Consider the following 26,986-nt stretch of genomic DNA (forward strand, 5'->3'; position numbering starts at 1 on the left):
CCCGAGTTGCTTTTGGACCCCCCAAAAACCGAACGATCTAGTACTCATGTGAAAAGCTGCTGCGGACGAGCGCAGCGCCGCGTCTTCTGCAGGGAAGCCAATGCCAGTTAAACGTTGAAGGCCCCGTTCTCCATAAAATTGGGCGTCTGTGTTGTGAACGAACAATCATGGGCAGGCCTGTGGCAGTTTGTAGGTGACATGTGAAGGCATTTATTTGCTTTCGGGTTGTGCGACGCCACAAGACCACGGGACATGGCCTTTTTCACAACCTGTTGACCATGGCAGGGTCCGTGTTTGCATCGTTTTAACCTCTGATTGGTGGAAACCCCAGAAGTGGTAATGGTGCATCCGGTGTTCGCACCAATCACATGACTTGCATACTCGAGACCCCTTGAGATGGTAATCAAAACCACCGCGACCCTTATAGTATCTTTCGCATAATCTGGTACATGCATTAGGCAATAGAGGCACACGTTTAGGAATTGGTGCAGGATAGTATGGGGGGGGGGGGGGCTGGCTGTGAGCAGACTCCCTTCAATAACACAGGTGTCTTGCAGTGCAAGTAACGTACAGAGGTTCGAGTGAATATGCTCCTATGGCTCTCGTGTTGCTGCCGCCAGATTGTGCGTTGAAGACTGTCAGTCTCGCGTGAATTCCTTGCAGGAATTTCATGCACAGCGTAGCGGTAGAACATCCGCCTCGCATGCAAGAGGACCGGGGTTCAAATCCCGGTGCCGCGCAATTCTCCACCGGATGAAAAAAAAAAAATCCGCGTGTCGATGGAATTGCATAAACAGGTTTGGGGTGCGACCTGATGCCGGTAAACACCTCCGGCAACGCACTCTCTCACCAGAACAGGAGTTGGCCACCATGGTGCAGTAATTGGCCGCAACCTCCTATGATAAGCTCCATAAAACCCCGGCCCTCAGTCACCAGCGGCTGCGGAACAACTGACCACGGCGGCGGTCAGACCTGTGACGCAGCAGGGGGTGCTAAGAAAGCCTGGCTCCGCTGGACAGGCCGCCATTGGAAACTGACCCTGGCAACGTTTAATGCTAGAACCCTATGTGAAGCTAGCTTAGCAGTGCTGTTAGAGGAACTAGAGGGCATGAAATGGGATGTCATAGGGCTTAGTGAGGTTAGGAGGCCGAATGAGGCATATACTGCACTGAGGGATGGGCATGTACTGTGTTATCGAGGCTTACCATAGAGGCGACAACTAGGTTTCCTTGTCAATAAGTATATAGCGGGTAATATAGATGAATTCTATAGTATTAATGAGAGGGTTGCCGGCATCGTAATTAGGCTTAATAAGTGGTATAAACTAAGGTTGTACAGGCCTATGCACCTACATGTAGTTATGATGACCAGGCAGTTGAAAGCTTCTATGAAGATGTAGAATCGGCAATGCGAAAAGTAAAGACGCAGTATACTGTACTAATGGGTGCCTTCAATGCCAAGGTAGGGAAAAAAACAGGCAGGAGACAAGGCAGCAGGTGACTATGGCATTGGTTCTAGGAATAGCAGGGGGGAGTTACTAGTTGAGTTTGCAATGTGCTTCGTGGGAGTACTTTTCCCGGTATCTACTCGTACAGCAAGGTACAACAAAGCTGTCCACCGCGTTTCGCTGTTCTCTCGTGTGTGTGTGTGTGTGTGTGTGTGTGTGTGTGTGTGTGTGTGTGTGTGTGTGTGTGTGTGTGTGTGTGTGTGTGTGTGTGTGTGTGTGTGTGTGTGTGTGTGTGTGTGTGTGTGTGTGTGTGTGTGTGTGTGTGTGTGTGTGTGTGTGTGTGTGTGTGTGTGTGTGTGTGTGTGTGTGTGTGTGTGTGTGTGTGTGTGTGTGTGTGTGTGTGTGTGTGTGTGTGTGTGTGTGTGTGTGTGTGTGTGTGTGTGTGTGTGTGTGTGTGTGTGTGTGTGTGTGTGTGTGTGTGTGTGTGTGTGTGTGTGTGTGTGTGTGTGTGTGTGTGTGTGTGTGTGTAATTCCCTCCCATATTTCATGCCCACTAAAACTCCCAGCTATATATTAATATTCTTATGAAGGATGAAAACAAAATTTGTGATACATCCGTCATTTCTTTTTTTTTTTTTTTTCAAAGGTGTGCCTTGTGCAAAGATCACTTGTTTTTATCTTAAACTACATGTATTCATGGGCGGCCGGCGCAGTCGGCGCGCGGGGTTCATTCAGTTTCATTCGGATCCTACATTCTGTTTGTCCGGTCCTTGGCCTCTGGTAGGTGGTGATATACAGTTTGCATGCAGTAGTTCAGGCTAAATAAACTGAAATAAACTACTTTCTGACCCCGTGTAGGTTTCGAACCCAGGCTGTGGCATAGAGTGCTGTTGGTTCCGGCATCGTCTGGCTTTCCATAAGGGCTAGAAATAAACGCACTCTTGCAGCAGAACGATTTAGCTGAGCAATGAAGCGATAGAATTTCCCATGGAAATTGCCCCTTTTTGAATTTTGGATAAGTTAGTAGTAGGTCCGAAAAGTTGTCTGCAGAAAGTCTGCGGCCATTCTGAAAAGCAACCGCTCCATAACAGTCAACTAACCTAGTTTCAATGCCTTCTTATATTTTTATTGCGAAAGCAATACTGCTCGCAGTCTGAGCCGTCAGCGTGGCTCTGCCGTGACCACCTTTGACCTTTAGACGACCCCCGTAGACGACCCCAAGCTGGCAGGAGCTGCCAACTTGGGTCTCTCGTTTCACATGGGACGCTTATGTCAGAATCAGCCTGCCAGGACCCTGGCATTCACGTTAGGTACTCCTAGAGCCCAATAAGGCACGTTCATACGGCTTGGGTAAAGAGGGGCTTTATGTGTGGGCTGGGGAAGAAGAATGCTCGGTCACCCGCAGCTATTGCTTTCGCTCAATATTTGGTTCAGCAGCGTTGAACTTTTTTTTTTTTTTCTGTCATCTCCTGGTTCTTTTTCTGGTTCTCAGGCAGCCCGCGCCTTTCCCGTAACGTCACTCGGTTCGACGCATGCGCCGAGCGCACGGCTCCGGCGAAGTTCAATCGACGCGCGCACAGCTCTGGCTATTCAGAGACCACGGCATACGCGAGACTCTGAGTTGACTAGCCAAGTGAAGCTTTTCGCTTCAAACAATTCACAGTGGCTTAGCTGTAGTTAAGCCAAGGAGATCGGGTGCAATGATGACCTAGCAGATAAAGATTCGATGGCAGGCTAGCCCCCGCTACCCACGCCGCAAGCGGCGGTGACCTACCTATCCCAGCCCCATCACTTTGGCTGGCCTCTGCGTTACACCACTGTGCCGTATCGGTAGTCGCGGTTCCTTCACGCGCTGTCAGTCTCCCATGCCGTGCTTCTAATGTCGTCGTCTTCACCTCTTCTGAGAAAGCTAATTACACTGAACGCTCTAATTAGGCTTCCTTCGTCATAATGCAAGCTAGAGAACCTGTTATACACCCGAGTATATACGAGACAAATCAAAGCTAAACGAAGCATACCGCGCTAAACGAGTGCTAGATTTTGCTTCTGCATTTATATCCTTGCTTAGCCAACATAACCCGCCGCTTAATTCTTTCTCCACCACTGTTTATGCCTATAATATATGAGACTCATAAATTTTGAATAATCACTCCGCATTCCTTAGCTCTCTCTCTCTCTCTCTCTCTCTCTCTCTCTCTCTCTCTCTCTCTCTCTCTCTCTCTGGTACAAAATGTTTCTCGAAATACAGATTAAAAGTATTTTAAGAGAGCGAAAACCGGGAAACCCAAAGATTTCGGCTAACCTATGGCATCATCATACCAGCTTGTGACGTCACGGATAAGACCCAAAACCTGTGATATGTGCGCTTTAATTAGTCGGGGCCGCTATTTATGCCGCCCACGTTGGCGCCACTAAGGAAACAAAATAGACACGCACTTTTTCATTGCGGCACACCTTCTTATCAGTTGAGAGACACAATGAAAAGTGATTTGCAGACGTGACACTGTACTATTTGTGTAATTCCGTAGATTCTGAGTAAACGGCGTGTTACTTTTTTAACACATACCCCTTTACTATGCCAATACAACGCCCACGCCGTGTGCCTTTTTCCCGCGGCTCTTTCCGGATGCTAAATTCCCATCTCCGGTGGTTCTACCGGGGTTCCATGCTTCAGTGCCGTGTTCATAATCGGACCCTGCAGCGCGTCTTTCATCGGAAGCATATTCGTGCCAGGTTTTCCCGTCCGCTGTGTCCCCGTAGGAACACACGTAACACGAGGCTTTCTCTTTTTCTTGGCCCTGTCTGGCACGACGTGCGGACCGCGTGCTCTCGACAGGCTCTCGACTACCGCGCACCAGCTTCGTCTGCGCAGTGGCATTTCCGGCCGGCTCTGGTTCTACCGGATGCACGTGCTGTGACCGCCTAGCGGATGCGCACTCGCCGCCTGGGTCTTCTTTCAGTGCTCAGCTGCGTAGCTGCGTGTCGTTCTCAGGCAGCTCTGCCATTGTTCGACTACGCTACGAAAGGAAAGACAGATCAGCTTCTCTTGGGCCTCCAGAGCTTGCAGCAGCGCGGCTAGGATGCCTCGACTGACCAGCATGACATTCGTAGCTAAGTTAATTTGTTTAGCTACGAGTATATAGCTGTTTTAGCTCCTTTCTTCAAATCGTGTTTCTTTAACCATAGTTACGGCGGCTTCCCCAATTGAAAGAAGGAAACCACCGAAAAGAGATGGAGCACAAAGACTGCAAGTGGGCATGCATCAGACGGGAAAAAGAGAGCGCATAAACAAGAGACTCGATCACGTCCGTACAAAGCCTGGCAAAAATATTTTTCACCGTTCACGCGAAATGATCTGTGATCACTTGGAACTCTTTAATGTATCAAACAAAGAGCAAATTATTTACCCTCTGCATTTGCTCTGTACTAATTAAAAGATGCACGCTCTGTGCATTTGGGGAGGCGAACAGTTATCCTACGAATAGCGCGCAAAAAATTTTTTCCCACAGTAACTTAGGGCGCAGGAAAAAAAGCCCAGATGGCAGTCACGATCCTCTTGTGGGCATACCCCGCCGGGTTGGTGCAGTGGTTACAGCGCTCGACTACTGTGCCCACCAAGGATGCGGGATCGCATGCTGGCCTCGGCAGCCGCTTTTCGGTGGAGGCGAAAAGCAATTTCCGGAGTCCTCCACTACGGCGTCTCTTATAGCCTGAGTCGCTTTGGGACGTTAAACCCCTCGAACCAAAGCAATCTTAGTGGGCCGTTGTGGATTGTGACCTTGATTGCGCGCGGGTCACAGTGCTCAGGCTAAAGCGGCAGCTCATCTTTCGGCGTGCAGGCTTGGCATTCACACTTTTTAATGCGGCCGTGCTCTTGCTCACTGAGTAGGGGGACATCGGACAGCGCAGTCCCAGAAGCGGGTGAGGTTGGTCTTCCTTGTTTTTATTTTTTTTTTGCCAGGGCTCATTGCGCAGCCCCTTCTTGGAGCCGTTAGAATCGTTTTGTTTCAGAGCAAGTGTAAACTGCAAGAACAATGGTTAGCCGACTACATCGTGGCCGACAAAGGAAGAACGCCAGCGTTTTTGTTGTCGAGCCGACAGGAGGACCTATGTGGTTCGGAGAAGGGTCGTGCGTAAATTACTGCGTTCGACAGCATCCCGCGTGATGAGAAAGCCTGACTATACCCACTGCAAGGCGAAGGCCTCTCCCAAATTTCTCCAATTAACCCGGTTCTGTGCTAGCTGCATCCACTTGACCCCTGCGAACTTCTTAACCTCATCCGCCCACCTAACTTTCTGCCGCCCCTTGCTACGCTTTCCTTCCCTTGGAATCCAGTTTGTTACCTTAAGCGACCATCGGTTATCCTCTCTTCGCGCTACATGTCCTGCCCATGCCCATTTCTTCTTGATTTCCACTAGAATGTCAGTCTCTTGTTTCTCTGACCCACTCTGCACGCTTCCTATCTCCTAATGTTACCCCTACCATTTTTCGCTCCATAGCCCTCTGAGTTGTCCTCAACTTAAGTAGAACCCTCTTGGTTAGCCTCCACGTTTCAGCCCCATATGTGAGTACAGGCAAGATGCAACTGTTGTATACTTTCCTCTTGAGCGATACCGGTAAGCTGCTAGTCATAATCTGCGCGTGCTTGCCAAATGCGCTCCATCCCAATCTTATTCTTCTTGTTATTTCCTTTTCATGGTCCGGATCTGCGGTTACTACCTGTCCTAAGTAGACATATTCGCCTACTACTTCCAGTACTTCGCTACCTAATGTAAACTGCTGTTCCTTCCCGAGGCTGTTGAACATTACCTTAGTCTTCTGCATATTGATTTTCAAGCCTACCTTTCTACTTTTCCTGTCTAGGTCATCAGTCATCATTTGCAGTTCATCCCCCGAGTTGCTTAGCAAGGCAATGTCATCAGCAAATCGCAGATTACAGAGGTATTCTCCATCTACCCTTATCCCATTCCAAGTCTCTGAATACTTCCTCTAAGCAAGCTGTACTGGGGCGATCGTGAGAACCATATGCCTCAGTTGTTGCGATTCGTCGTCGAATGTGGAAACGCTTGTCCTGTCGTTTCTCTCTTGCGTCCCCGGACAGGGCAAACGATGGCATAAGGGTAACAGTGCGTGCGGTCCCCACTGTGTCCACACTTTTTTGACACTATTTCGAATCATTATTTTCATGACAGTGTACCGATTCTGCCAGCACACACGCAGTGTTGTGCGCTGAATTCTCAAGGCATTCTCCCCTTGCTGGGTGGATACACGGCAGCCGCGCCTCTATCACGTTGGCTGGCATATCTCCCCGTGTGCGTGTTCGGACTCCGCTTTTGACTGACGGGGAAAACTGCGCAGTGGTCGTCTGGCTGAACAACTCAGTGGCGTTCGCGAAACCGCTCTTCGTTGGAGCGGTAAGCGTGCGCGTTACATCGAAACAGGGAGCAATAGAACAGAAGCAACCGTGAGTGCCTGCATCGCTTGTTGATGCGCACAAGTGGATCCGCTTCCCTATACCGCCGGAGGGGAAAACGATCTTTGAACGAACTCCGGCATGGCAGTATTCTTGGCGTCACGGAGCTCAAAGAAGGCAGCGCGTGCGTGCGTGCGTGTGCGTGTGTGTGTGTTACTCTATACCTCAAGTTACCTCTTTGTGCGGTACCTCGACGCATGCATGACTAGTGGCCGGGCTTCGCGAACGACGCCTTCGTTGGGCTGATGTTGAACGCGCATACCGATCGCAGTTTGCAAGGTTACTAGCAGAAGACGGAACCTCGAACAAGAAAACCCGTTGTATGTGCCTTTTTTAAGAAAAAACGAGGCAAAATTCGGGCGTACCGTTTACCATCTCATTGGCTCTTTTCGTAAAACGTCACGACTTGGCGTCATGGTGACCCTTATGTTGTCACGTCGTGTGCAGTTCTGACGTCATCGCCGGTGGGATGGAATATATATTTGCATCGCCATATCATTCCACCCCGGGTAGTGATCAGTGACCCATTAAAGTGACCCGTTGATGTGTACGATGTCAACGTGTCCCCGGCTTGTCGGTGTTATTCCAGAGCACTCCACTACGCCTAAGTATTCGCGTAGTACCCTCATGTAAGTTACCGTACCTCTTTTTAAAAAAACCTGCAATGGTGTACAGGGACGAGTTTCCATGTAGGGTCCAGGTTTTTTACATATCAAGTAAGCAAGCTTTATGCATGGATTGACGAAGTAGTGGGGGCGGTATGCGAAGGTACCTGCTGCAAGCTGTCCGTTTCAGCATCGGGTCCGCCTGCACGTGTTAAAATACGGACAACGCCGATTCGGATTGGGCAGTCGTCACCCGACCGAGATCGATGCAGCGCCCGTCGAGTCCATTTCCTGGAAAATAACGAGGGCAGCGGTCGATTACTCTAACCTGTCGAGACAGGCGCGCAAACTGACCGGGAAACGCAACGCGTGGAGCGGACGTGGCACCGGTTCTGCGCTGGCGTTTCGTGGCGTGTCGATCGAATCCGGGTAAGTAAATCGATTTTGGCCGCGAAAAAATTTCCCCGTCTCAGCGGTATCTGCCACCGTGCTCAGCCGTTATACAAATCCGCCTTCTCAACAACCAGCTTCCCCTAGTAGCCTGCATTGTCCGGGAAACCTAACAGTGGGTAGCACGTCTTGGTTAAACGTTGCATCACGGAGGTGCAGTGCGAATTTAACTCTTGTAATTTTTTTCTTGCAGGCAAGGAGGATGCTGCTAACAACTACGCCAGAGGTCATTACACCATCGGAAAAGAGATCGTGGACCTGGTGCTGGACCGGATCCGCAAAATAGCAGATGGGTGTTCGGGGCTGCAAGGTTTCCTCATCTTTCACAGCTTCGGCGGGGGAACTGGTTCCGGCTTTAAATCTCTTCTCATGCAGCGTCTCTCCGTCGACTATGGAAAGAAGTCCAAGCTCGAATTCTCAGTCTATCCTGCACCTCAGGTACTCCTTTGTTTGTTTGGCACATAAGCTTGTTTCAGATTCTCTTGCACTAAATGTGCTGTCTTCAATACAGCTACACATCCCTCCAAAGTCATCACTGCTCGACCTTTCTTAGTTGTCTAATATTCTCCGTCTAATCTTTTTAATTTTTGTAGCTCACTATGTCTTTGTAATCGCTACTTTTGTGCAGGTCGCAACAGCAGTCGTGGAGCCCTATAACGCCATTTTAACTACTCACACTACACTAGAGCACTCTGACTGCTCCTTCATGGTGGATAATGAAGCTATATATGAGATATGTCGGCGAAACCTGGATATTGACCGTCCGACATACTCCAACCTAAATCGTCTGATCAGCCAAATTGTGTCGTCAATCACTGCGTCCCTTCGTTTTGACGGAGCGTTGAACGTGGATCTGACAGAGTTCCAGACCAACCTCGTGCCTTATCCAAGGTACGGAACTTCGCCCAAGATGCTTTCTGCTGGCTGCAGTAATGGCAGTGCTTAATTGCTGCGTGGTATTCATGTGCCCGTGATGAAATACGACCTCGTGTGCAGCAGGCCGGCGACACGCATATTGGCTACTCGGAAACCGATTTGCAGTAACTGACGGCATATGTACATCAGATTACTTGCCTTCATACCTTACGTCTCCGAGATGCCGCGTCAATCATTGCAGTCCAACATGCAAACGCACTAAATACCAGCGGAAAGAACTTCAATACCTATTGTACAACATCACTCTTTCACCTGGCCGACTATAAGATATTAGTTCTGCTTCGCGTGGAGCACCAACCCGAAGTCATCTCAGCCCCTGGGGATGTGTGATTGGCTCGTGTGTCTACAGTCACCTGATAGCGCTTCCGCGTTCTGCGGATCGTACGCGGAAGAGTGGCGGTTCCTTCAGTGCGATTTCGAGTGCATGGATATTGGATGTCCATTGTGGAAACATTTCTCTTAAGTTGAACGCCGAGCCGTTCAGATTGTGGAAGGAATTCAGATTATTCGGTGGCTCAAGGACGCGGGTTCGATCCTGACCGGGGCAGCTGCTTTTCGGTGGAAGCGAGGCGCTATGTGTTTTTTATACGATGTCAGTGCGTGGTGGAAATTTCTGGATCCATCCATTACGGCATCCCGAATCGCCAACATGTTTAAGCTGGAGATTTTAGCCCATATATTCCTAGTGCCCTACGTGTAATTTTCTTGTATAAGGGTTTTATAAAAGCTTGCGCTCTCTGTAGCGCAGGTTCAGTAGACGTTTTCTGTTCAAGCATTGCGTCGTTCTGCGCGTTGCGTACATTCAGAAAGAGCCCCCAGTTTGCTCAGTAAGCAGCGAGCAGATTTGACCGCATTGCGGCTCCACAAGTGAAGCGAACGGGGTTTGCACATATAGTGTAAAAAAATTTGCAGGATCAGGAATGCGACAGTGCTAATGTTTTCGCCTCTGCAACTCGCAAGAGTGGTTTCATTTTTCTTGTGTAGGATGCTCACAAGTCAGTGCTGAGAAAAATATTTAATGGGTAACTCTGAAAAGTAAACATCCTATACCAAATATTTCATTTTACTTCCTGGATTAGCAACAGGAAGCAAGGCCCTTCTCGCTACTGTTTCGCATGGGCTGTGCGCTATTCAGGAGATGTTTTTCACTCAGCGTTTTCCTTTGCAGGATTCACTTCCCGCTTGCGGCGTACTCCCCTGTCGTTTCGTCGGAGAGGGCACACCACGAGCAGCTAACCGTTTCCCAGATGACCAGCTCCTGTTTCGAGCCAGCCAACCAAATGGTGAAGTGTGACCCCCGTCGTGGGAAGTACATGGCCTGCTGTTTATTGTACCGGGGTGACGTGGTCCCCAAGGATGTGAACGCGGCCATTGCCGCTATCAAGTCGAAGCGCAACATACAGTTTGTGGACTGGTGTCCCACGGGCTTTAAGGTTAGTCACGCCACTTTTTCTGCTTGATGGCTTACTCGCTGCGGTGGAATAAGAAAATACATGGTTTTCGATTTAACGAAAATTCGCTCAAAAGTCAACTTCCACCATTTAGTTGCCAGAGGCGCACGGTAGATTTATGAGAGGGATATTTGACGCGTAATGAAATTCTTGTGCTTTCGGAATTTCCTAATTGGGGGAGGGGGGGGGGGGAGTGAATTGATTGGGTTGGACGATGCCTCCTGCACACCATTTGTTCCTTCAAATATTTATTTGTTCTAAGAAAATTGAGCGCAGAAAAAAAAAAAAAATCAGCGCAGAATCATTATTCAACGCTTCAAGTCAAGAATAAACTACCAGCGGAAAAGGCTTTCTATGTATTTGATTCCTTGTTTTAGCCCAAACACTGCTTTATTGCTATATTTTCATGAGTAAGTATAAACCCTTCGTCGGCTGTCTGGGGCGTGTGGAGCTTGGTAAAAAAAATAAAAAAAAAATAAAAAAAAATCTTGAATAGAACAAGAGCCGATGAATAGCAAAAAAAAAAAATATATTTTCCGCGTATTCAGCTTTCAATTGCATACTGCGCTTATCCAAATCGAAATGCTGAAAGCGGTCATTCGCTAGCTAATACAGTGATTTGGCTCAGTGGGTTTATCCGCTAAATTTGTTTTAAATGAATTGCTTTACCTTCGTTGATTGTTGTTCTGTAATGTCGCTGCACTGCGGGGCACACTGTCGCCATTTCCTATAGTAATCGCACGCCGGCTCTGCTTTTGAAGTGGACCCAGAGAGCTGCAGTAACAAGTTGCTTCCATCCTAAATATGAACATTAGAGTTCATTGTCTCGTCCCGCGGGGCTGTCTCCGAATGTAGATGCCTTGTTCGTAGAGCAGAAAGGCGTTTTAGCGTGGCATTAACCAGTCAGTCTTTTTTCCCTGCTAAACAATTCCTGACATTAGAAATCACTAGGCACATCAATTAAAACCGTATTACATATGCGATGAGGCGGTCCAGGTAAATATAAATGACTCATAGCAAAATTTAACGTGGCATATTATAATTTATAATTTCTAGGCAAAATTATTGATCTAGTTTTGCTCTATTCTGAAAAATTAAAAGGGTCTGCGTGACCGGGTTTTTTTTTTTCTTTTTGAGGAAGAAACCCCGGACCAGAACGAATTTTTCTTTACGAATTTTCTTGGGAAGCTGTATAGCTTTCCTTTTTTTAGCCGTATGGCTGCGCTTAGGTGGATGCCAATGAATAATTACAAATCTCGGAGGGTCAGGGGCAATTTCTGTTTGGTACCTTTCTACAACAAACCCATAATCATTTAAACACTCTACCCGACGTGGTGGTGCAGTGGTTAAGGCGCTCGACATGCTGTTCCCAGAGATGCGGGATCGAATCCCAGCCTTGGCGGCCGCTTTTAGATGGAGGCGAAAAGCAAGGCGCCCGTGTGCTGTGCGATGTCAGTGCACCCACAGATGGTGTCAGATCCTAGGTGGTCGAAATTTCCAGAGACCTCCACTTCTCTCCTAGCCTCTCATGGCATAGCGTCTCTCATAGGCAGGGAGTGGGTGCTTTGGGACGTTGCACCCCCATAAACCATTTAAACGCACTGTTTGTGCCGTGCCTATACCTAAGACGTCAAAATTACTTTGCCATTAAAACAGTAAGCGCGTTCCGTGCCTTAATCGCTCGAAGAAACAGTTGTAGTCTGACGAGTTAGTGGCTGACCGCAGCGCAGAGTAGGGGACGATTTTCGGGAGGCCTTGTTTGCTTTTGTCAACAGCATGTGGTGTGCGCTGTCTTTCAGGTGGGAATCAATTACCAACCGCCGACGGTGGTCCCAGGTGGAGACCTAGCCAAGGTGCCCCGCGCAGTGTGTCTGTTGTCAAACACAACAGCTATTGCCGAGGCTTGGGCCAGGCTGAACCACAAATTCGACCTCATGTACGCCAAGCGTGCGTTTGTCCATTGGTACGTCGGCGAGGGCATGGAGGAAGGAGAGTTTTCCGAGGCCCGGGAGGACATGGCTGCGCTCGAAAAGGACTATGAAGAAGTTGGCGCCGACTCGGTCGATGGTGCCGATGCCCCTCAAGAGTTCTAGGCGTCTGGGTGCAGTGCACTGCTGCCAACGGGGAACCCTGAAGTTTTTTTTTTTCCTCTTTTTTTTACCTCAATTTCAGAATTTTCAGCAGAAGAATAGGGTTTCCATTTAGTCTGCTCCGGGCGCAAGACGTCGGTCTCTTTTCCTTGCCATTATTCATGTGGAAGCTGACTTTGCTTTTACATCCTGGGTCTCACTTTGGCAGACTGCTTCTCGCTTTTTTGTGTAATCTGCTTCTCTCTTTTTTTGTGTGTGTTTCACTTCGGCAGTCTGCTTCTCTTTTTTTGTGTGTGTTTCACTTCGGCAGTCTGCTTCTTTCTTTTTGTGTGTGTGTGTGTGTTTCACTTTGGCAGTCTGCTTCTTTTTTTTTTCTTTTTTTTTTAAGGAACTGAATAAACATTTTTGTTCCTACTTCAAGCTTATATGCCACAGCCCTTGGCTCGACTGGTACATTGTTTGGAGCGAGTTTCCAAGCCGCGTTTGAATGGTTGCAACTGATTTATAGCTTCGTCTCTTATATTCTAGAAATGGCTTAATGTCTGCGAGTTAGCACGCATTCGTCTGTGCACACTGCCACACCACTGGCTGTCAGCTAAACCCATTGCGGTACTCTGCATCATATTCAGTACTCGCACTGCCCCGCCGCGATGGCTTATAGCGACTGCTGATCCAAAGGTCTGATTCGATTTTGGGTGCAGCGGCTGACATCGTCTAAAGCGAGATATACCAGCGCACGTTAGAGAACCAAGGCGTTCTCTGCATTCAAGATTGGTGAAGATTCGTCATTGGCTCTTTCACAGGGATGTTGCCCTTGTAGCATATCTGACCACTTGAATCTGTTTTATCACTCCTGCATGGGTTTGACCCCACGGTTGGCACAGAATGGACGTTTGCTCCACCACAAGGGCGAATATATTAAATACGTGCGGAACCCGGGTTCTCTAGGAGAGCCATCAGTGCTGAGAAAGGAAATGAGTGCTTTGCGGAAGCAGAGTACGGTGGAGTCTGGTATCAGATGGAGCAACGGAAAGGCTACTCTACGAATCATGCGCTAAGAAAGGGAGCGGGTGCAAAAAGGAGCTGGTTCTATAAGTCAAAAGCAACTCTAGGGTCGGCAGCGCGCGAACGAGGTCTGGATCGACGATGCGGTCACGGTCCAGGTCGACGACAGCAAACAAAGATGACTGCTTCAAAGAAAACAAGGCAGACTCTCCGAGCTTGGTAAGCCCAGAAGTGACAAAAAGACAACCTGCCACCTACAGCATAGGCAGGGAAAGGTGAGCTGGCCTAAGCAGGACAGTTAATGCAGCCGCTGCGTCACTCAGATAAGGCACTATGGCAGATAGGAAAACTTTGAGAGGAACAAAACGCGCAACTCGAGACATTCAGCGATAGCCAGCCCAAGCATGGAAGCCGCCATTGCCCATGCAATCGCGAACGTAACAAAAGATTTGGTTATAGTCTGACTGCAAACAAGCGTGTGGGAACTTAATGCGAGGCAGAATCGAACGGTGCAGTCAACCGCATTCGGCAAAAAGCGCCGGAAATCAATTCCATCGGCAAACATGGAGTTACTTGGGTTCCGGGACAAGATCGAAAGAATGAAGCAGCGGACGTGTTAACTGGAGTATAGATCGTTTTACCGAGAACAAGCAGGAGAGGAGGAAAGAACTCTAACCAGATTGATTGTTTCGGCCCATTGTTGCCAGTGCCGAGTGGGCTGTGCATTCGCACGCTTCATGCATAGCAGAGCGGCCTTGCACCTCGGTATATTTTCGTTTGAGAGACTTAAATGCCTTTTTTAGCGCCCCTTTTAGAGGCAATTTCATCGGGACACAAATGCGTGTTCTTGGACTGCACATACAAAGAAATCGAAAGATGATTACTGAGAGCGTACGCGGAAAGCATGCAACGACGTTCCGAGTGCGGCTGCGATTGTTTCTGCTTCACCGCTTTCCAGTCCATCTTGATTTAAATCGCCTATGAACGGTTTGCGTAAGCCAGACGGACTTAGTACCAATGACGGACTCGGAATATGATGCCCATTTTACTTCCTCCGCGTAGCAAACACGCAGACCGGGCAGGCCGTGCCTCCCGCAAGCCCTCCGCACAAAAAAAAAAAACAAAACTGCAGATCTCTTCGCCAGCGCCAGAAGAGCGTGCTAAAATAAGCCGACAGCAAAAAAAAAAAAAAATAAAAAAAAAATAAATAAATAAAAGAAAAAAAAAAAAGAAAATTGCGGATTTTTGACTGATACCGTCTTGTTGATAATTTCAATACAAACAACCCTTACAAAAATGCATGTTGGGAGTCTATAGAAATTCGGATCAGATATGTCAACATACGCTGTTGAAACTCTATCGATAATCATCGACATCTTTGAAGGTGCCGTGTTGACCCCATGTTGAGGTCTTTTGGAATAGTGGCCCATGTGTTTCTTAAGAGCGCTTTTGGAATTCGCGCAACTGAAATTCTGTTGATTTCAGGCTCAAATGCTTCAGAAACTCTGCAAGTGACGCTTTTTGATTTTCTGCTACCTTTCCACTCCTGAACAACAGAAAATAGTACACGACCATCGGTTTGCCAGGAGCAGACACGGGGTGATTTTCATTAATGCAACAGTAGTACAGTACATCTCCTAGCTGCGATAAGTCACCACATTCTATGTTCTGCCCGACCAATCAACAGTCCTGTCTGATCAGTGCTGGTTAATGATAAGCATAGTGAGGCATAAAAGAACAAAACAGATCTTGATCTTTTAAGCCCCATTATACTTACTCACTCATTAACCTACACTAAACTGACTAAATTGTTGACTGGTCGAGCAGAACATAGAATGTGTTGACTGACCGCAGCAAGGATATGTGCTGTGCTACTTTTGCATTAATGTAAACCACCTCGTGCCTGCTCCTGGCTAACCGTTGATCACGCAGCATTTTCTGTTAATCCGCAGCGGAAAGGGAACACAGAATAAAAAATGCGCGTTAATGAGAAAGAAAAAATATGCATCTTTGGTGAACCCATGAGCTGGGTTGTTTATTTGCTTTATTTCAATTCATGTGCAAGGTATGACGCCAGGCTGTTCTTTGCGTAAAACGCTGATACGTCCGGGAACTCCTCGCATGTGATGCTGAAATAAACAATATAAATCATAATTAAGTTGCGGTATATACTAACCTAAAAATAGAGCAAAGGCATTTGGGCGCTGCTCCACGTCATAGCTCAAGAAATTTCTTGTCTAAACTGAGTTCTCACTGTCTTTCACTGCTTAGACGGCATCGGCCGCCGCCTCCACAGCTCGGCAGCACTACCACATCGTTCATTTCTCCCTGATAAACAATATATGCTGCCGTCAAAGATCCCATTGTGAATATAAATAGCAAAGCGCAGGTCATAAGCATTACTACCCAGAAAACTTGAAGCAAAATTACCAACTATAGGCACTAAAATGAGTGGAAACAAAAACAAACACTGCAAAAATGGCGGAGCTGCACAGATTCAATAATCCACAATGTGTGACAGAGGCATATTATGATCTCGATAATGTGTCCGTCTCAGCGCGAGTAGCGTATCGAAAGAGTACAGCACTGTGCCGAACAATCCGTCAAAAACGGTCACCGGTTAAAAAAAAAGAAAGAAAATGTCGCCATTCCAGGCGGCGTTCCATCGGCCCCAGCGTCCGCGTAGAGACAAGCCTCGTTCTCTCTCTCTCTCTCTCTCTCCCTCCTTTTTTTTTCCGACGAGGCGGGTTTGTCTGCTAGAAATATTTACATGCGGGCTTCACCTTGTAGCACACACTGTACAAGACTGGCACAAACACGAATAGGAAAAAGTAAAACACTCACCAAAGTGCAGACGCTCCCTCCGCCCGCGCCGGCTTTTCGCCTAGAATCCAAAACGCCTGCGACTGTTGAACTTCTTAAACACGTCCTCCTTGCGCAGAAGCTGCCGCCCAAGAGCGGATTCCTCCGAAGTCTTAAATTCGTACGTTCGTGCTCCAATTTGAACAAAACGATCTTCGTGATAATCACCAGCGAAAAACCTACCTACGGTGCTTCGCTCACAGTGCAAGGTGCGACCACGGTGGCGGAAAACGCCAACTGAACTGGCACATCGCCGCACTCAGCGTACCCGCGTCTTCGTGTAAAGAAAACGGGGCGCAGAAGAACAGCTTCGGTGAAAAGGGGAAGACGCCGACCCCGCTGCGCGGCTCCGGCTATGTTGAAGCCAAGGTCATCTCCGTGAAGACAAACCACGGAGAAGGCAGAGAGCGGGGAGCACCCCTCCCCCCCCCTCCCCCCCCCCCCCCCCCCCTTCCCAGTCGACAGGAAGAGACCCCTCCGGACATGCTGGCGCCGTTCGCGGGGCACGGGGGAAGTGGGTACGGACAGGAGCAAGGCGGCGGCCGAATGCTTCTTTGAAAAGAAGAGTCGCCGATAAAAGACGCGTGCAATCCTGTTTTTGTTTTTCTTTTTATTTCATACGCGAATGTTTTTGCTATGCGTGTTAACTCTATAGTATGCGTGGGATCAATCCGTGATTATTAGAACCCCTCAATGTTTAAAGTGACTTCATTTTAGCATGGTGTCCACTAAGAAAGGGAGGAAAAGTAAAAAATAACAGTAAAATTCTCCAACGACATACAGCGGTGGAGGATTCCAATACAGAATGTACCTCATTTTGCGGCAAAAAGCTACGGGCAAAAATACCTATGCTTGGGCAGAATGTCAGACCCTGAAGCATATATATAGTGAACTTTGGAACTGGTTTAAAAAAGCTCTGTCCTGCCCTACATGGTAGGTTCAATCTAGGATCCTGTTTGTTAGTATGATGACTCACTGAACTTGTTTTATGATAAATATAAAATATGTCCTACCACTAAAGTTACCTTCTGCGACATACAGAAGCTGATTCATTACGGATTCTGATTGACATTCAACGATGTATTTGCATTATTAGTGGAGGCTTTGCCATCATGAAGTTTTTAGGGCATATTTTCACTGTGTTGCGAAGCTTGAGCTAAGTGTGCACCGTTAATATGTACTTTTATATAACATGAACGAGCACGCAACTGCATGCTGATCTTATATTTCCCTTTGCAGAATGTGGCCAATAGTTGATTACAAGTGAGACCAAAAATTCATAACGAAATTGTCACATCATGCTCTTATCATTTGTGCCTAAAACTACTTAAAAACATGGGTCAGCATGAACAGTACACGCTAATTGTTCGTGAACGTTGAAAACTGACAACAAAAAGCACATAGAAAAAATTGCACAAAACGTCTATTGGGTAGAACACAATGAAAATTCTGTTGGCCCTGTAAAAATTTCATTCAGCTGGGGTTGAATGTCTATCGAAATTCAGTAAATTCAAAAGGCGGTCAATAGTCCAACAATAGAGTTTCAAAACTCATTTTTGTAAGGGAAGTTCATCAACACAGCATAGTGCGGCGCGCGGCTCATCGTCTGCACGCTGGCTGCACTGCTAAGGGCCTGTCACTCCCAACTCGTACGTCACACAATGTCCTAGGGCCCAACTCCTATGTTACACTAGCGAGACAACCTGCGAAACCTCCCCACCGACTATAAGCCCTCCCATTCTCAGTCTCTTCTCGTGTCATTATACAATTCGTTTTCTTAATCCTTTTATTTTTTCTGCCATGTGAGATTCTCCTTTCTACACCTACTCCCGTTTTTATTTTACTTGGTTTATTCACATAAAATTAAGGGACGCTTTATTTTTAATTCTATTTCATAAATTCGACCATACCAAAACAAGCGCCTCACCAGTCATGATAGCTAACTGCGCTAACCACTTCCCCACAAAAGTTTTTTTTTTTTTCAGTAAAAAAAAAACCTTTATTTACATATATATGTGCAAGGCTGCAACTCAACAAATAGCCAAGAGAATTGATTGCTTCTCGTGTTAATGTCGGCCATAGGAAACGTGAGGGGGAGATTAAGCACAATAGAGAAATATGTCCAGAGGTCTGGTAAGAAAGGGTCAGAAAAACTAACATATAAGCCTGAAATGCGCCACTAAAAGACAAAGGGAAACCCAGAGGAGAGGAAAAAAAAAAACACTTGGGCAACGCTGCGTGCAGCATCAGCGGCACCCAAAGCGTTCGTACTGGCGTGTCTTGAAGACCATCACAGCGCGGCAGCCTCGCTGTAGTTCCTCCTGCAGGTTTTCGTGGGTGCCAGAGGACTCTAGTGCGCTCACTGTCCACTCTGTTTTGTCCACTAGGTGCCGCCACGCTGGTTTCGGCCAACGCACACACTCCACCACATCCACGAGCGCACGCCAGAGGGCATGCAACGCAAGCACTATTACAATGTCTCGAAGCTCTGGACGATCACAAGACGCGTCGACACACAAGAGCCCTGGCCATGTGACTTCCAAATCCGTGGCGAAAAATCCCCGTACTTCGTCCTAGAAGATGTGCGCCGTGTTGCATTCCATAAAGACATGTTGAGCGGTCTCCCGTCGGCCACACAGGAGACAGTTTGCGTCCCATGGTATAGAAGAAACCCCGCTCTTCCTGACGAGCTTTCACGGGCAAAACTCCTGTGTGGAAACGGAAGAAGAAATCCATGGAGCCTGTTGGAACGGGCAGCTTCCTGACTCGCTTGAAGACATCAGTCTTGCCCACCCCTATGGGTGGTTGTCGATATACTGGAGGTTGCAGAAATTGTGCCAGCAAGTCCCAGTAAAGCTTTCTCGGTTTTACTGCGAGCAGGTACTCCCACGAAAAAAGCCCTTGCAGCAGCGCCAGGGATTGCGCTACCTCCTTGTAGAAGGCTGTGGCTTTCATGCCGTCACATATTGGCTTAGTTGTGGCCAACCAAGGGGCCAAGTGCGCCGAGCTTAGACACTAAGTGGCCGCGCGAAGAAAATGAGCCTTTTGGCTTCGAAAGAAAATGAGCCTTTGGACTACAAGTTTAAGTTCTATGTTCACTATGCCCAGTCCGCCTCGCTCCATGCTCCAGAAGAGATTACTTCGGCGCATGGGCTCTGCCGTAGAGCGCCAAACGAAGACTACCCATGATCTGTGTAGCCTGCCCACGGAGCCCCTGTCGATTGTGGTCACTCTGGCTAAGTATAGATACCGCCGGGTAAATCACCGCGTTGCATACATAGGCTCTCGTGAACATGGCTATGTCTCTCGGCCGCCATGGGTCTAGCTTCCTATCAGCGGCAACTAGTTTGGGTTGCCACCTGTTCATGATCGCTTTGCTAATATCTAGATTAATGCCTAGATATTCGTCAATTTTTTCGGTCCATTCTACTCCAAAGAGTTGGCGGGGCTTCCCTCTCCAGTCTCCCAACCAGGCGCCTTGCGATGTTTTAAAATTTAGTGCGGCTCCGGAAAATTGACAGGAGTTTGCCAATCGAATCACCTCCCCCACTTGTTGTTGGGATGTGCAAATGAAGGCTGCATCGTCCGCGTATGCGAGGACGAGCAGTTCTTGGCCGCCGAGATCTAGACCTTTGATAGTTTTAGACGCAAGTATCATGCGACATAGAGGTTCCAGATACAAGGCGAAGAGAACAGGCGACATCGGACACCCTCGTCGTACTGATCTATTCACCTGTATCGGCGCGCCTGGTATACCGTTAATGACGATTGCAGTACTAATTTCAGTGTAACACATTTTGAGCCAATCTATTATGTCGTCACCTACTTCGCGCTGTTGAAGGAGAGAAAAGAGGAAAGCCCGGTCAACCTGATCAAACGCCTTCCTCAAATCTATCTGGAGAATGGCCAAAGGAAGGAGCCCTACATCCGCCGCCTCGCGGACCGTCCTCATGCAAGTTAGGCCTAACCGGTGCTTTCAGAGGTTGAGATATGGTTTTAGCTGATAGGCTGTCTTGCAGTGTGAAAGTCGCAAAGGCAGTAGTAGCGTTTACCGCTTAACTGACTGTCCAGCTTGCTGAGAGTAAACTGAAGATAGTTTGAAATATGCCGTGTAGTGCGTAAAACCTTCGGCGGATTTCGTAAAACCTTAGGCGGATTTCACAGGGCCGGCCGCTGGACCACAGCTGCTGTTGGTTCTGTTGTAAAGTTTAAACGCAAATTCTACGCTTTTTTGTGCACACAATTCTTGAAACACATTGAATTATGGAACAAACATTTATTGCGTGATGCGTAACGTAGCGTTGAAATTGGCTTGCGAAGCAGCGACGCAGCGGCTAGAGGAGGATCGGCATCTCTGCTGGCTTCAGGAAAATAATCGCTTCTTTTCATCATTCCTTTGTCACGTGCTATGTTCATTTTGCACTATTCTATGCAGTTCTGAAACGCGGAAAGATTGCTCACGGTCCCGACGCGCGCCACAAATCTATTCGCCCCGAATTCACTCGCCCCGAAAAGAAAACGCTGCCGTTGATATTCCACACGCATTCGGCGGCCCCGAGTATTTTAGCGGCTCACGCTCGCGCTTTGGTCAGGGATTATGCATTGATTCTACTTTTTTACGTATATTAGTGCTGAAAGGTATTCGCCGTCGACGTGGTGTACTGAGTCGGCTTTGCGTTTCGAGAAAATTTTTGCTCGGCGGCCGATCTCTCGAAGACTCGGCGACTCGGCCACCGACAGTCGGCAGACTGGTTTTGTCGGTGTCCCCGGCCTCAAAGCCTGTCACACTGGGAAGACATTTGGTTTTCAGTCGTGTTGGTGTCGTCGTCGGCCTAGTGTGACAGCTTGGTCGGCCGCAGAAACGGTTGGCCGACCGTCGGTGTCGTTGTCGGGTCGGCGTCGTGTCGCGCTAGTGTGACAGGCCAGCGGGCGGCGCCGATTTCGTAAGCGCTGCTGTATACGTGCTGCGAATTTGTCGTCTTTGTACATGGTGCAGCTGAGAGCGCACGTTTTCCGACGTTTCGCTCAACAATACGTGGTGCAAACGATGCTGCTACGACGGGACGGGGATACGATGTTGCTGTGCCGCCGGACGTACACCAGGGCTGCATAAAAACGTCGACGGGTGGTACTTTAGACCCTACTGTTCTTGAACCTTGGTTTAACTTAAAAGTATAGATTGTTGAAGCAGGACAGCTCGATCGTATGCTTTTCGCACTAGATCGCCGGCGCACCACAAACACGCATGCATTCGCCAAGCTCGGTTAGCGGCGCAACCGCAGTGAACGCTGCCCGTGCCTTTAAGCGAAATGAAAGCAGCGCAACATCGAATATAAATATGCACTGTCGAGATGAAACACACGGCATGAAATGGGTCACGCTTCACTTGAAATCAATGCGGCGATGATTGGAAAGCACCTTTCGTAGTATCTGTATTCCGCGTTCGAAGCTGCCCGTACGGTTCATTCGCTGTGTGTATGTACAGTTACCACTGCGATTACAAAATATAATTGAATGTACATGTATCGTATAAGATACAACCGACACATCCTCACAGTTAACTCTGACAATTTCGGTCTGCGGAATCGGAGCGCGGTCCTTTGCAGTCGCCCCGGCCGCTAGTGCTGTTTCCAACAGCTGCCGCCATGATAAACGAATGGTAGATGGTTTTCTGGCGCGCTCAAACAAAACACAAAATAGCCCCAAGATTTCGGATAGCTTTCACGAGCACCGCGAAACAGTACTTTTGTACTGCCGCATCGCAGCATCAACACGCACAGCACAGCCCAAGATGGCGTCAAGAGGAGGCAGAACGGACTTTCCCAGTTTGGCTCATATGGGGCGCCACCATCAATTAAGATGGCTGCGCCAAGGCATCCAAACTAAAATCGTCTATACGTCCGTTAAACGAAGAAGCTCAGTACTCTGCGCCACAGACGCCATCTACCCTGTCTCTCCACCAACGCCTAGAAGAGGCGTTTTCTCCACATACCATTCTAGATCATTACAGGAGCTAACGGAAGCGCTACTCAGCCCCGCGCAAAAAGCTAGCTAAAGAAGAGGCGGTAGATGGGAGAAGGCTGTAGACAGGCACCTACCCACACCTGTATAAACTCGAAGTGATGTACCCTACCCAATGCGCCGATGAATGTGCGTAGTGCAAAGACATACAAACGTAACACGGACCTGTCAGCGTAGAGTTAAATCCGAAAATAGAAAACCCGAGTGTGACGCAGCGGGATTGTACCGTAGACTGTAACCAGGCATGCGCACATACGCGAGCGGAATGTTAGGTGCTCATACGCGATACCGACCGGAAGCCCTCTTGTGTGTGCATGTATTCCCTCCTCGAGCGCTCTCGCTGGCGGGCTAGTCTGCTGTACGTAGCCTGCCAATAAAAACTGTTCGCTCCACAGGTGACTTGGCCCGACTTTTACCTTTCGACTACATAGGTAAAAACAGGGAGCACCGTGCTGGCCAGCGAGGAAGAGACTGCTCCTATACGTCGAGAGGATGGCAGCAACCAAGTGCGGCATTTAGAACGAAAGGTCAACCACAGCACCTAGCGGCCTCTAAGGGCCGCCAGCCTCCGCCAGTCTTCCTCCTCCTCCGTTGTTTAAGGCGAAAACCTTTAAGCGCTCATACTGGCGGCGACCGTCCGTCCGTTACTTCCAAAGGCTGGATGAAAAGTCGTGCGAGGCGGTAGCTGGCATAACCGACCACTAACTGGACGTAGGGCTTCTTGACATTACTTTTTACAGGGGCTACAACCCCGGGTCTCTCCTTTCATATGGGAGGGTGATGTCACAGCCTGTCAAAACTCTTCCATTCACGTTATCCCTAGGCGGCTACGCAGGCACTTTCATACGGCTCGGTTAATACGCTATCGCGTCATCGTGAAGGTGGGAGTGAAAACAAAGAAAGAGGTGCCATAGTGGAGGGCTTCCGACCACCGCGCGGTACAGGCTTTCGCCTCATCGCAGTTTAGGGATTCAGTGCCCCTTAGAATTCTTTTATTGCGAAAGCAATACTACGCACATTTTCAAGCCCTTCGCGCGTAACACTGCGGTGGACACGTTTGACCTTAAGCGAAGTGACGTCATACCAGCTGCAGAGAAAAGGGGCCCCAGCTCGGCTCGTCGGAGGACACAGCGGTGGACACGCACCGCGCTTAGCGCACCGCTCACCAGTGGCGCTACTGTCGGTGTGACGTCATACCTGGTGCAGAAAAAAGGGGCCCCAGGGACCCTATTCTCGACACACGTGGCCGCCGTTCATCGCCATTTTTTTTCTCTGATTGGTTCTCAGAATAGTCACGTGTTTCAAATTTGTGGTGCGAAATTTCGCTGTGTCGAAATGGCTTTTTGCGGTGACGTAAAAATGAATTAAGCGTGAAAACAGATTTTTAGCAGCGGTATTCATGATGCATAGAGGTTATATATAAGTAGCTGTGGAGGGAAAACAGAGGTATATATGATAGAAAGGGAAGCACTTACGCTTGTATTACGAATGGGCTGACATGAACCGCCCACTGTCAATAGCCGACTCCTGAAATCTGATTGGATGACGTTGTGTGGCGGGAAATACGTCATGCATAAACATCATTTAATGATGACGTTAAAGTGACGTTTCATTACGTAAAAGATGTTCTACCATTGATGTAAATGACCAAAGTTGGGCGCCACATTGTGAACCATTTGAGGCGTCCGCGAAATAAACATGGCGAATTCTACGTGCAGTGCAGGCGGCTGTTAGCTCACCAGTTTGATAGAGAGTTTGATGGGTGGTGAAGTAAGCTGACACTTCTTGTTGTAATTGCAGAAAGCACTGACACGACGTCAAAACGGAACTTTTAAGCTGCGTCATCTTTTAGAGGGTTAATAATGAAAACGCAGATTTACAGCCGCACGAGAATGTAGCTACTCTCCCGTTGCAAATGCTTTGCTCTCATAGAGAAACCATTGATCCACGCCATCGTTGCAAAGCGCAGCAATGCGGCCCGCTAACTCAAGCGGTTGATCTGCGCGAGACGAGGCATTTCAGAGAGCAACAGAAGGGAAAGTTGGGCGAGTTGTAGGTTCTTAACGATGGCTTCGTGGGTGCTCTTTAACACAGAGACAATGAAAAGAAAAGAAATAAAGGCGCCAGACCCGTGTTTTATTCTCTTTGTTTTTGTGTTAAACAGCGCCCACCAAACCATCATGAATTTCAGGGAGCACCGCGATGCTTTCTAATTATCTGTCTGATCGGTTCGTGAGTACAACATGAGGGGTCATATGGTTCGATGGCTGTGCAGGAACTTCGCGCGACAGGCAGCGAGGGATCAACACAGACTTTCTTAAACGTCGGCCCTAAACACTGCCTTTCTTGCCTTGTACTATGCACTCACTGCAATGTTAATGAATTGAACAGCCTTTCCACGATGAGGGAAGCAAGCAAAAATACTAACAGCTTCTATTTTAATAAAGGAATGTACGTTCCATGTACATGGTACATGTTTCCTTGCCACATGTGACGTGTTCCATATATCAAGTTTTGTTTTAATATGCATGCGGGCTCACCATTTGCTTATTTTTTAGAAAAAAAGTACTCCGGAGCACGTTATGACGGTACGCTCTAATCATATGATGTAGTTGAGTGACATTTTGTTCCCATTGCTTTTTTTTTTTAATACAGCCTGAAAATAATTTCCCTTTATTGATTTGCATTTTACCGTTTCGACAGTAAGGAATAAGCGCGCGCGACGTCGCCCTAGCTTCATACCACGATTTCCTCAGTCATCTTTCACTTTCTTTCCTTATTGTCCGTTTATTCCCCTCTGCATGTGTGCGGTAGCCAGAAAATAACCTGATTAACCTTCCTGCTATTCTGTTATTCTGTTTCGTTCTCTTTCTCGAACATCTTTTGCGTTTCGCAAGAGCTTTTCGCACGCCACCGCATGAAAATTAAAACCGACTAGGTGTAAGGCCCAGCGTATGCCACTTCGTTTGTGTGTGTGTGTGTGTGTGCGTGTGCGTGCGTGTGCGTGTGCGTGCGTGTGTGTGTGTGTGTGTGTGTGTGTGTGTGTGTGTGTGTGTGTGTGTGTGTGTGTGTGTGTGTGTGTGTGTGTGTGTGTGTGTGTGTGTGTGTGTGTGTGTGTGTGTGTGTGTGTGTGTGTGTGTGTGTGTGTGTGTGTGTGTGTGTGTGTGTGTGTGTGTGTGTGTGTGTGTGTGTGTGTGTGTGTGTGTGTGTGTGTGTGTGTGTGTGTGTGTGTGTGTGTGTGTGTGTGTGTGTGTGTGTGTGTCTGTGTCTGTGTCTGTGTGTGTGTGTGTGTGTGTGGAAGACTTGCGAGCGTTGTCCTCAGAGATGGACATTACAGGCTGAGCCGGCGCCTCTTCGTCAGTGCTGGAGCTATTTTGAAAATTTGTTGATTTCTTCTGTTTATACGACCAAGACCTTAATCGTTTTATTTTCTGCATTTATAAGCCGCTGATAAGTGACCGTGAGAGGTCATCGGCGCTTATGAACAGCAATGCTACTTTCCGCTCCCATTATGCACCACTGTGAATATTCCGTTGCCGTTCTTGCTCTTCAGCTGAAACTCGCGCAGCCTTTCCGTGCGTAGCTGATGCCGAATGTTCGACCGCAAGTATGTCATGACACACTAATACCGCAACGCCACAACATACTTCACTCGTCTCACTGCAACCCGAGGCTTCCGAATCACGGAATGCACCGCAAAGTATCGCTTCCTGCAGGAGCACCGTCGTTTTTCATACTTGGCGCCAATATATAGTAGCAGACGACAACGCGCTTTTTCTGTCACTTTATTTCTCTTTTTCTTCAGAATGCGTAACCCGATTGTGTGCTTCCGTAACCTGGCACCGTCCTACTGCGCACGTCACGTGTGCGTCACAATTTGAACAGAATGGCGAATTGTCGAGAATAGGGCCCCAGCTCGGCTCGTCGGAGACCACGGCGGTAGACGCACGCCGCGTTTGGCCATGCCATCGACTAGTAAGCAGAAGGAGAAGACTGCTCGCCAATGCGAGGCCAGGAAGAGACGAAGGGCTGCGGAAACTGCTGTAGAACGGGAACAATGGCTTTCTAAACGCCGGATACAAGACGCAGCTCGTCGAACGCGTTCTAGCTCGAGTCTGAAATCAGTTTAATGAGTGCACTTAACGCTAGTGAGGACTCAAGTCTTTTCGGTGCTGAACGTTAGAATGAAACTAAGCGGTTGTGATGCGCTCAAGAAACTTCAGAATAACGAGAGAAAAAAAAATTTCGAAAAGTAGTGCGTACATTGGACCATGTTTGGCGTGGCTCAACTAATTTCTAATCCAGCCGATCATCTTGTTCTGGTGCTCAAACAAACTGGTGCTCTATGTGACAAATGACGGCTAACACTGACAAGTGTAAATTAATGACTTTCAGCCGCAAACTATCAAATTCCTTTTTCACCTACTCCCTCAACAGCAACCAAATCACTGCAGTGCCTTCATACAAATATCTCGGTATTTACCTAACTCCAAACATTTCTTGGTCCGACACACATCAATAAAATAACAGCTAAGGCTTCACGAACCCTCGGATACTTAAAACGTAATCTTCATGATGCGCCATCTGACACTCGAAAACTAGCTCACCAGACGTTTGTCCGCCCACAGCTTGAATTTGCTTCGCC

The 26,986-nt window shown here is 48.2% G+C and overlaps 1 protein-coding gene across 2 annotated transcripts in view; it reads left to right on the forward strand.

Annotated features, from left to right (window-relative positions):
* LOC146203407 (tubulin alpha-8 chain) overlaps nt 1-13,102 on the forward strand; it is a 48,705-nt gene extending 35,603 nt beyond the window's left edge. Inside the window, exons 1-5 of one of the 2 annotated variants that reach the window (XM_084588739.1) lie at nt 4,694-5,368; nt 8,170-8,414; nt 8,605-8,867; nt 10,081-10,345; nt 12,163-13,102. In XM_084588739.1, coding sequence (XP_084444865.1) covers nt 5,308-5,368; nt 8,170-8,414; nt 8,605-8,867; nt 10,081-10,345; nt 12,163-12,456 — 1,128 coding nt within the window. In that variant the 5' untranslated portion in view covers nt 4,694-5,307 and the 3' untranslated portion in view covers nt 12,457-13,102. Of the gene's footprint in view, nt 1-4,693; nt 5,369-8,169; nt 8,415-8,604; nt 8,868-10,080; nt 10,346-12,162 lie in introns of those variants that run through there. The other variant, XM_084588740.1, reaches the window with a different exon arrangement.
* Nucleotides 13,103-26,986: the final 13,884 nt, after the last annotated feature.

The sequence above is a fragment of the Amblyomma maculatum genome, chromosome 1, assembly GCF_055883805.1.
Source record: "Amblyomma maculatum isolate TAMU_Amacu chromosome 1, ASM5588380v1, whole genome shotgun sequence".
NCBI lineage: Eukaryota > Metazoa > Arthropoda > Arachnida > Ixodida > Ixodidae > Amblyomma > Amblyomma maculatum.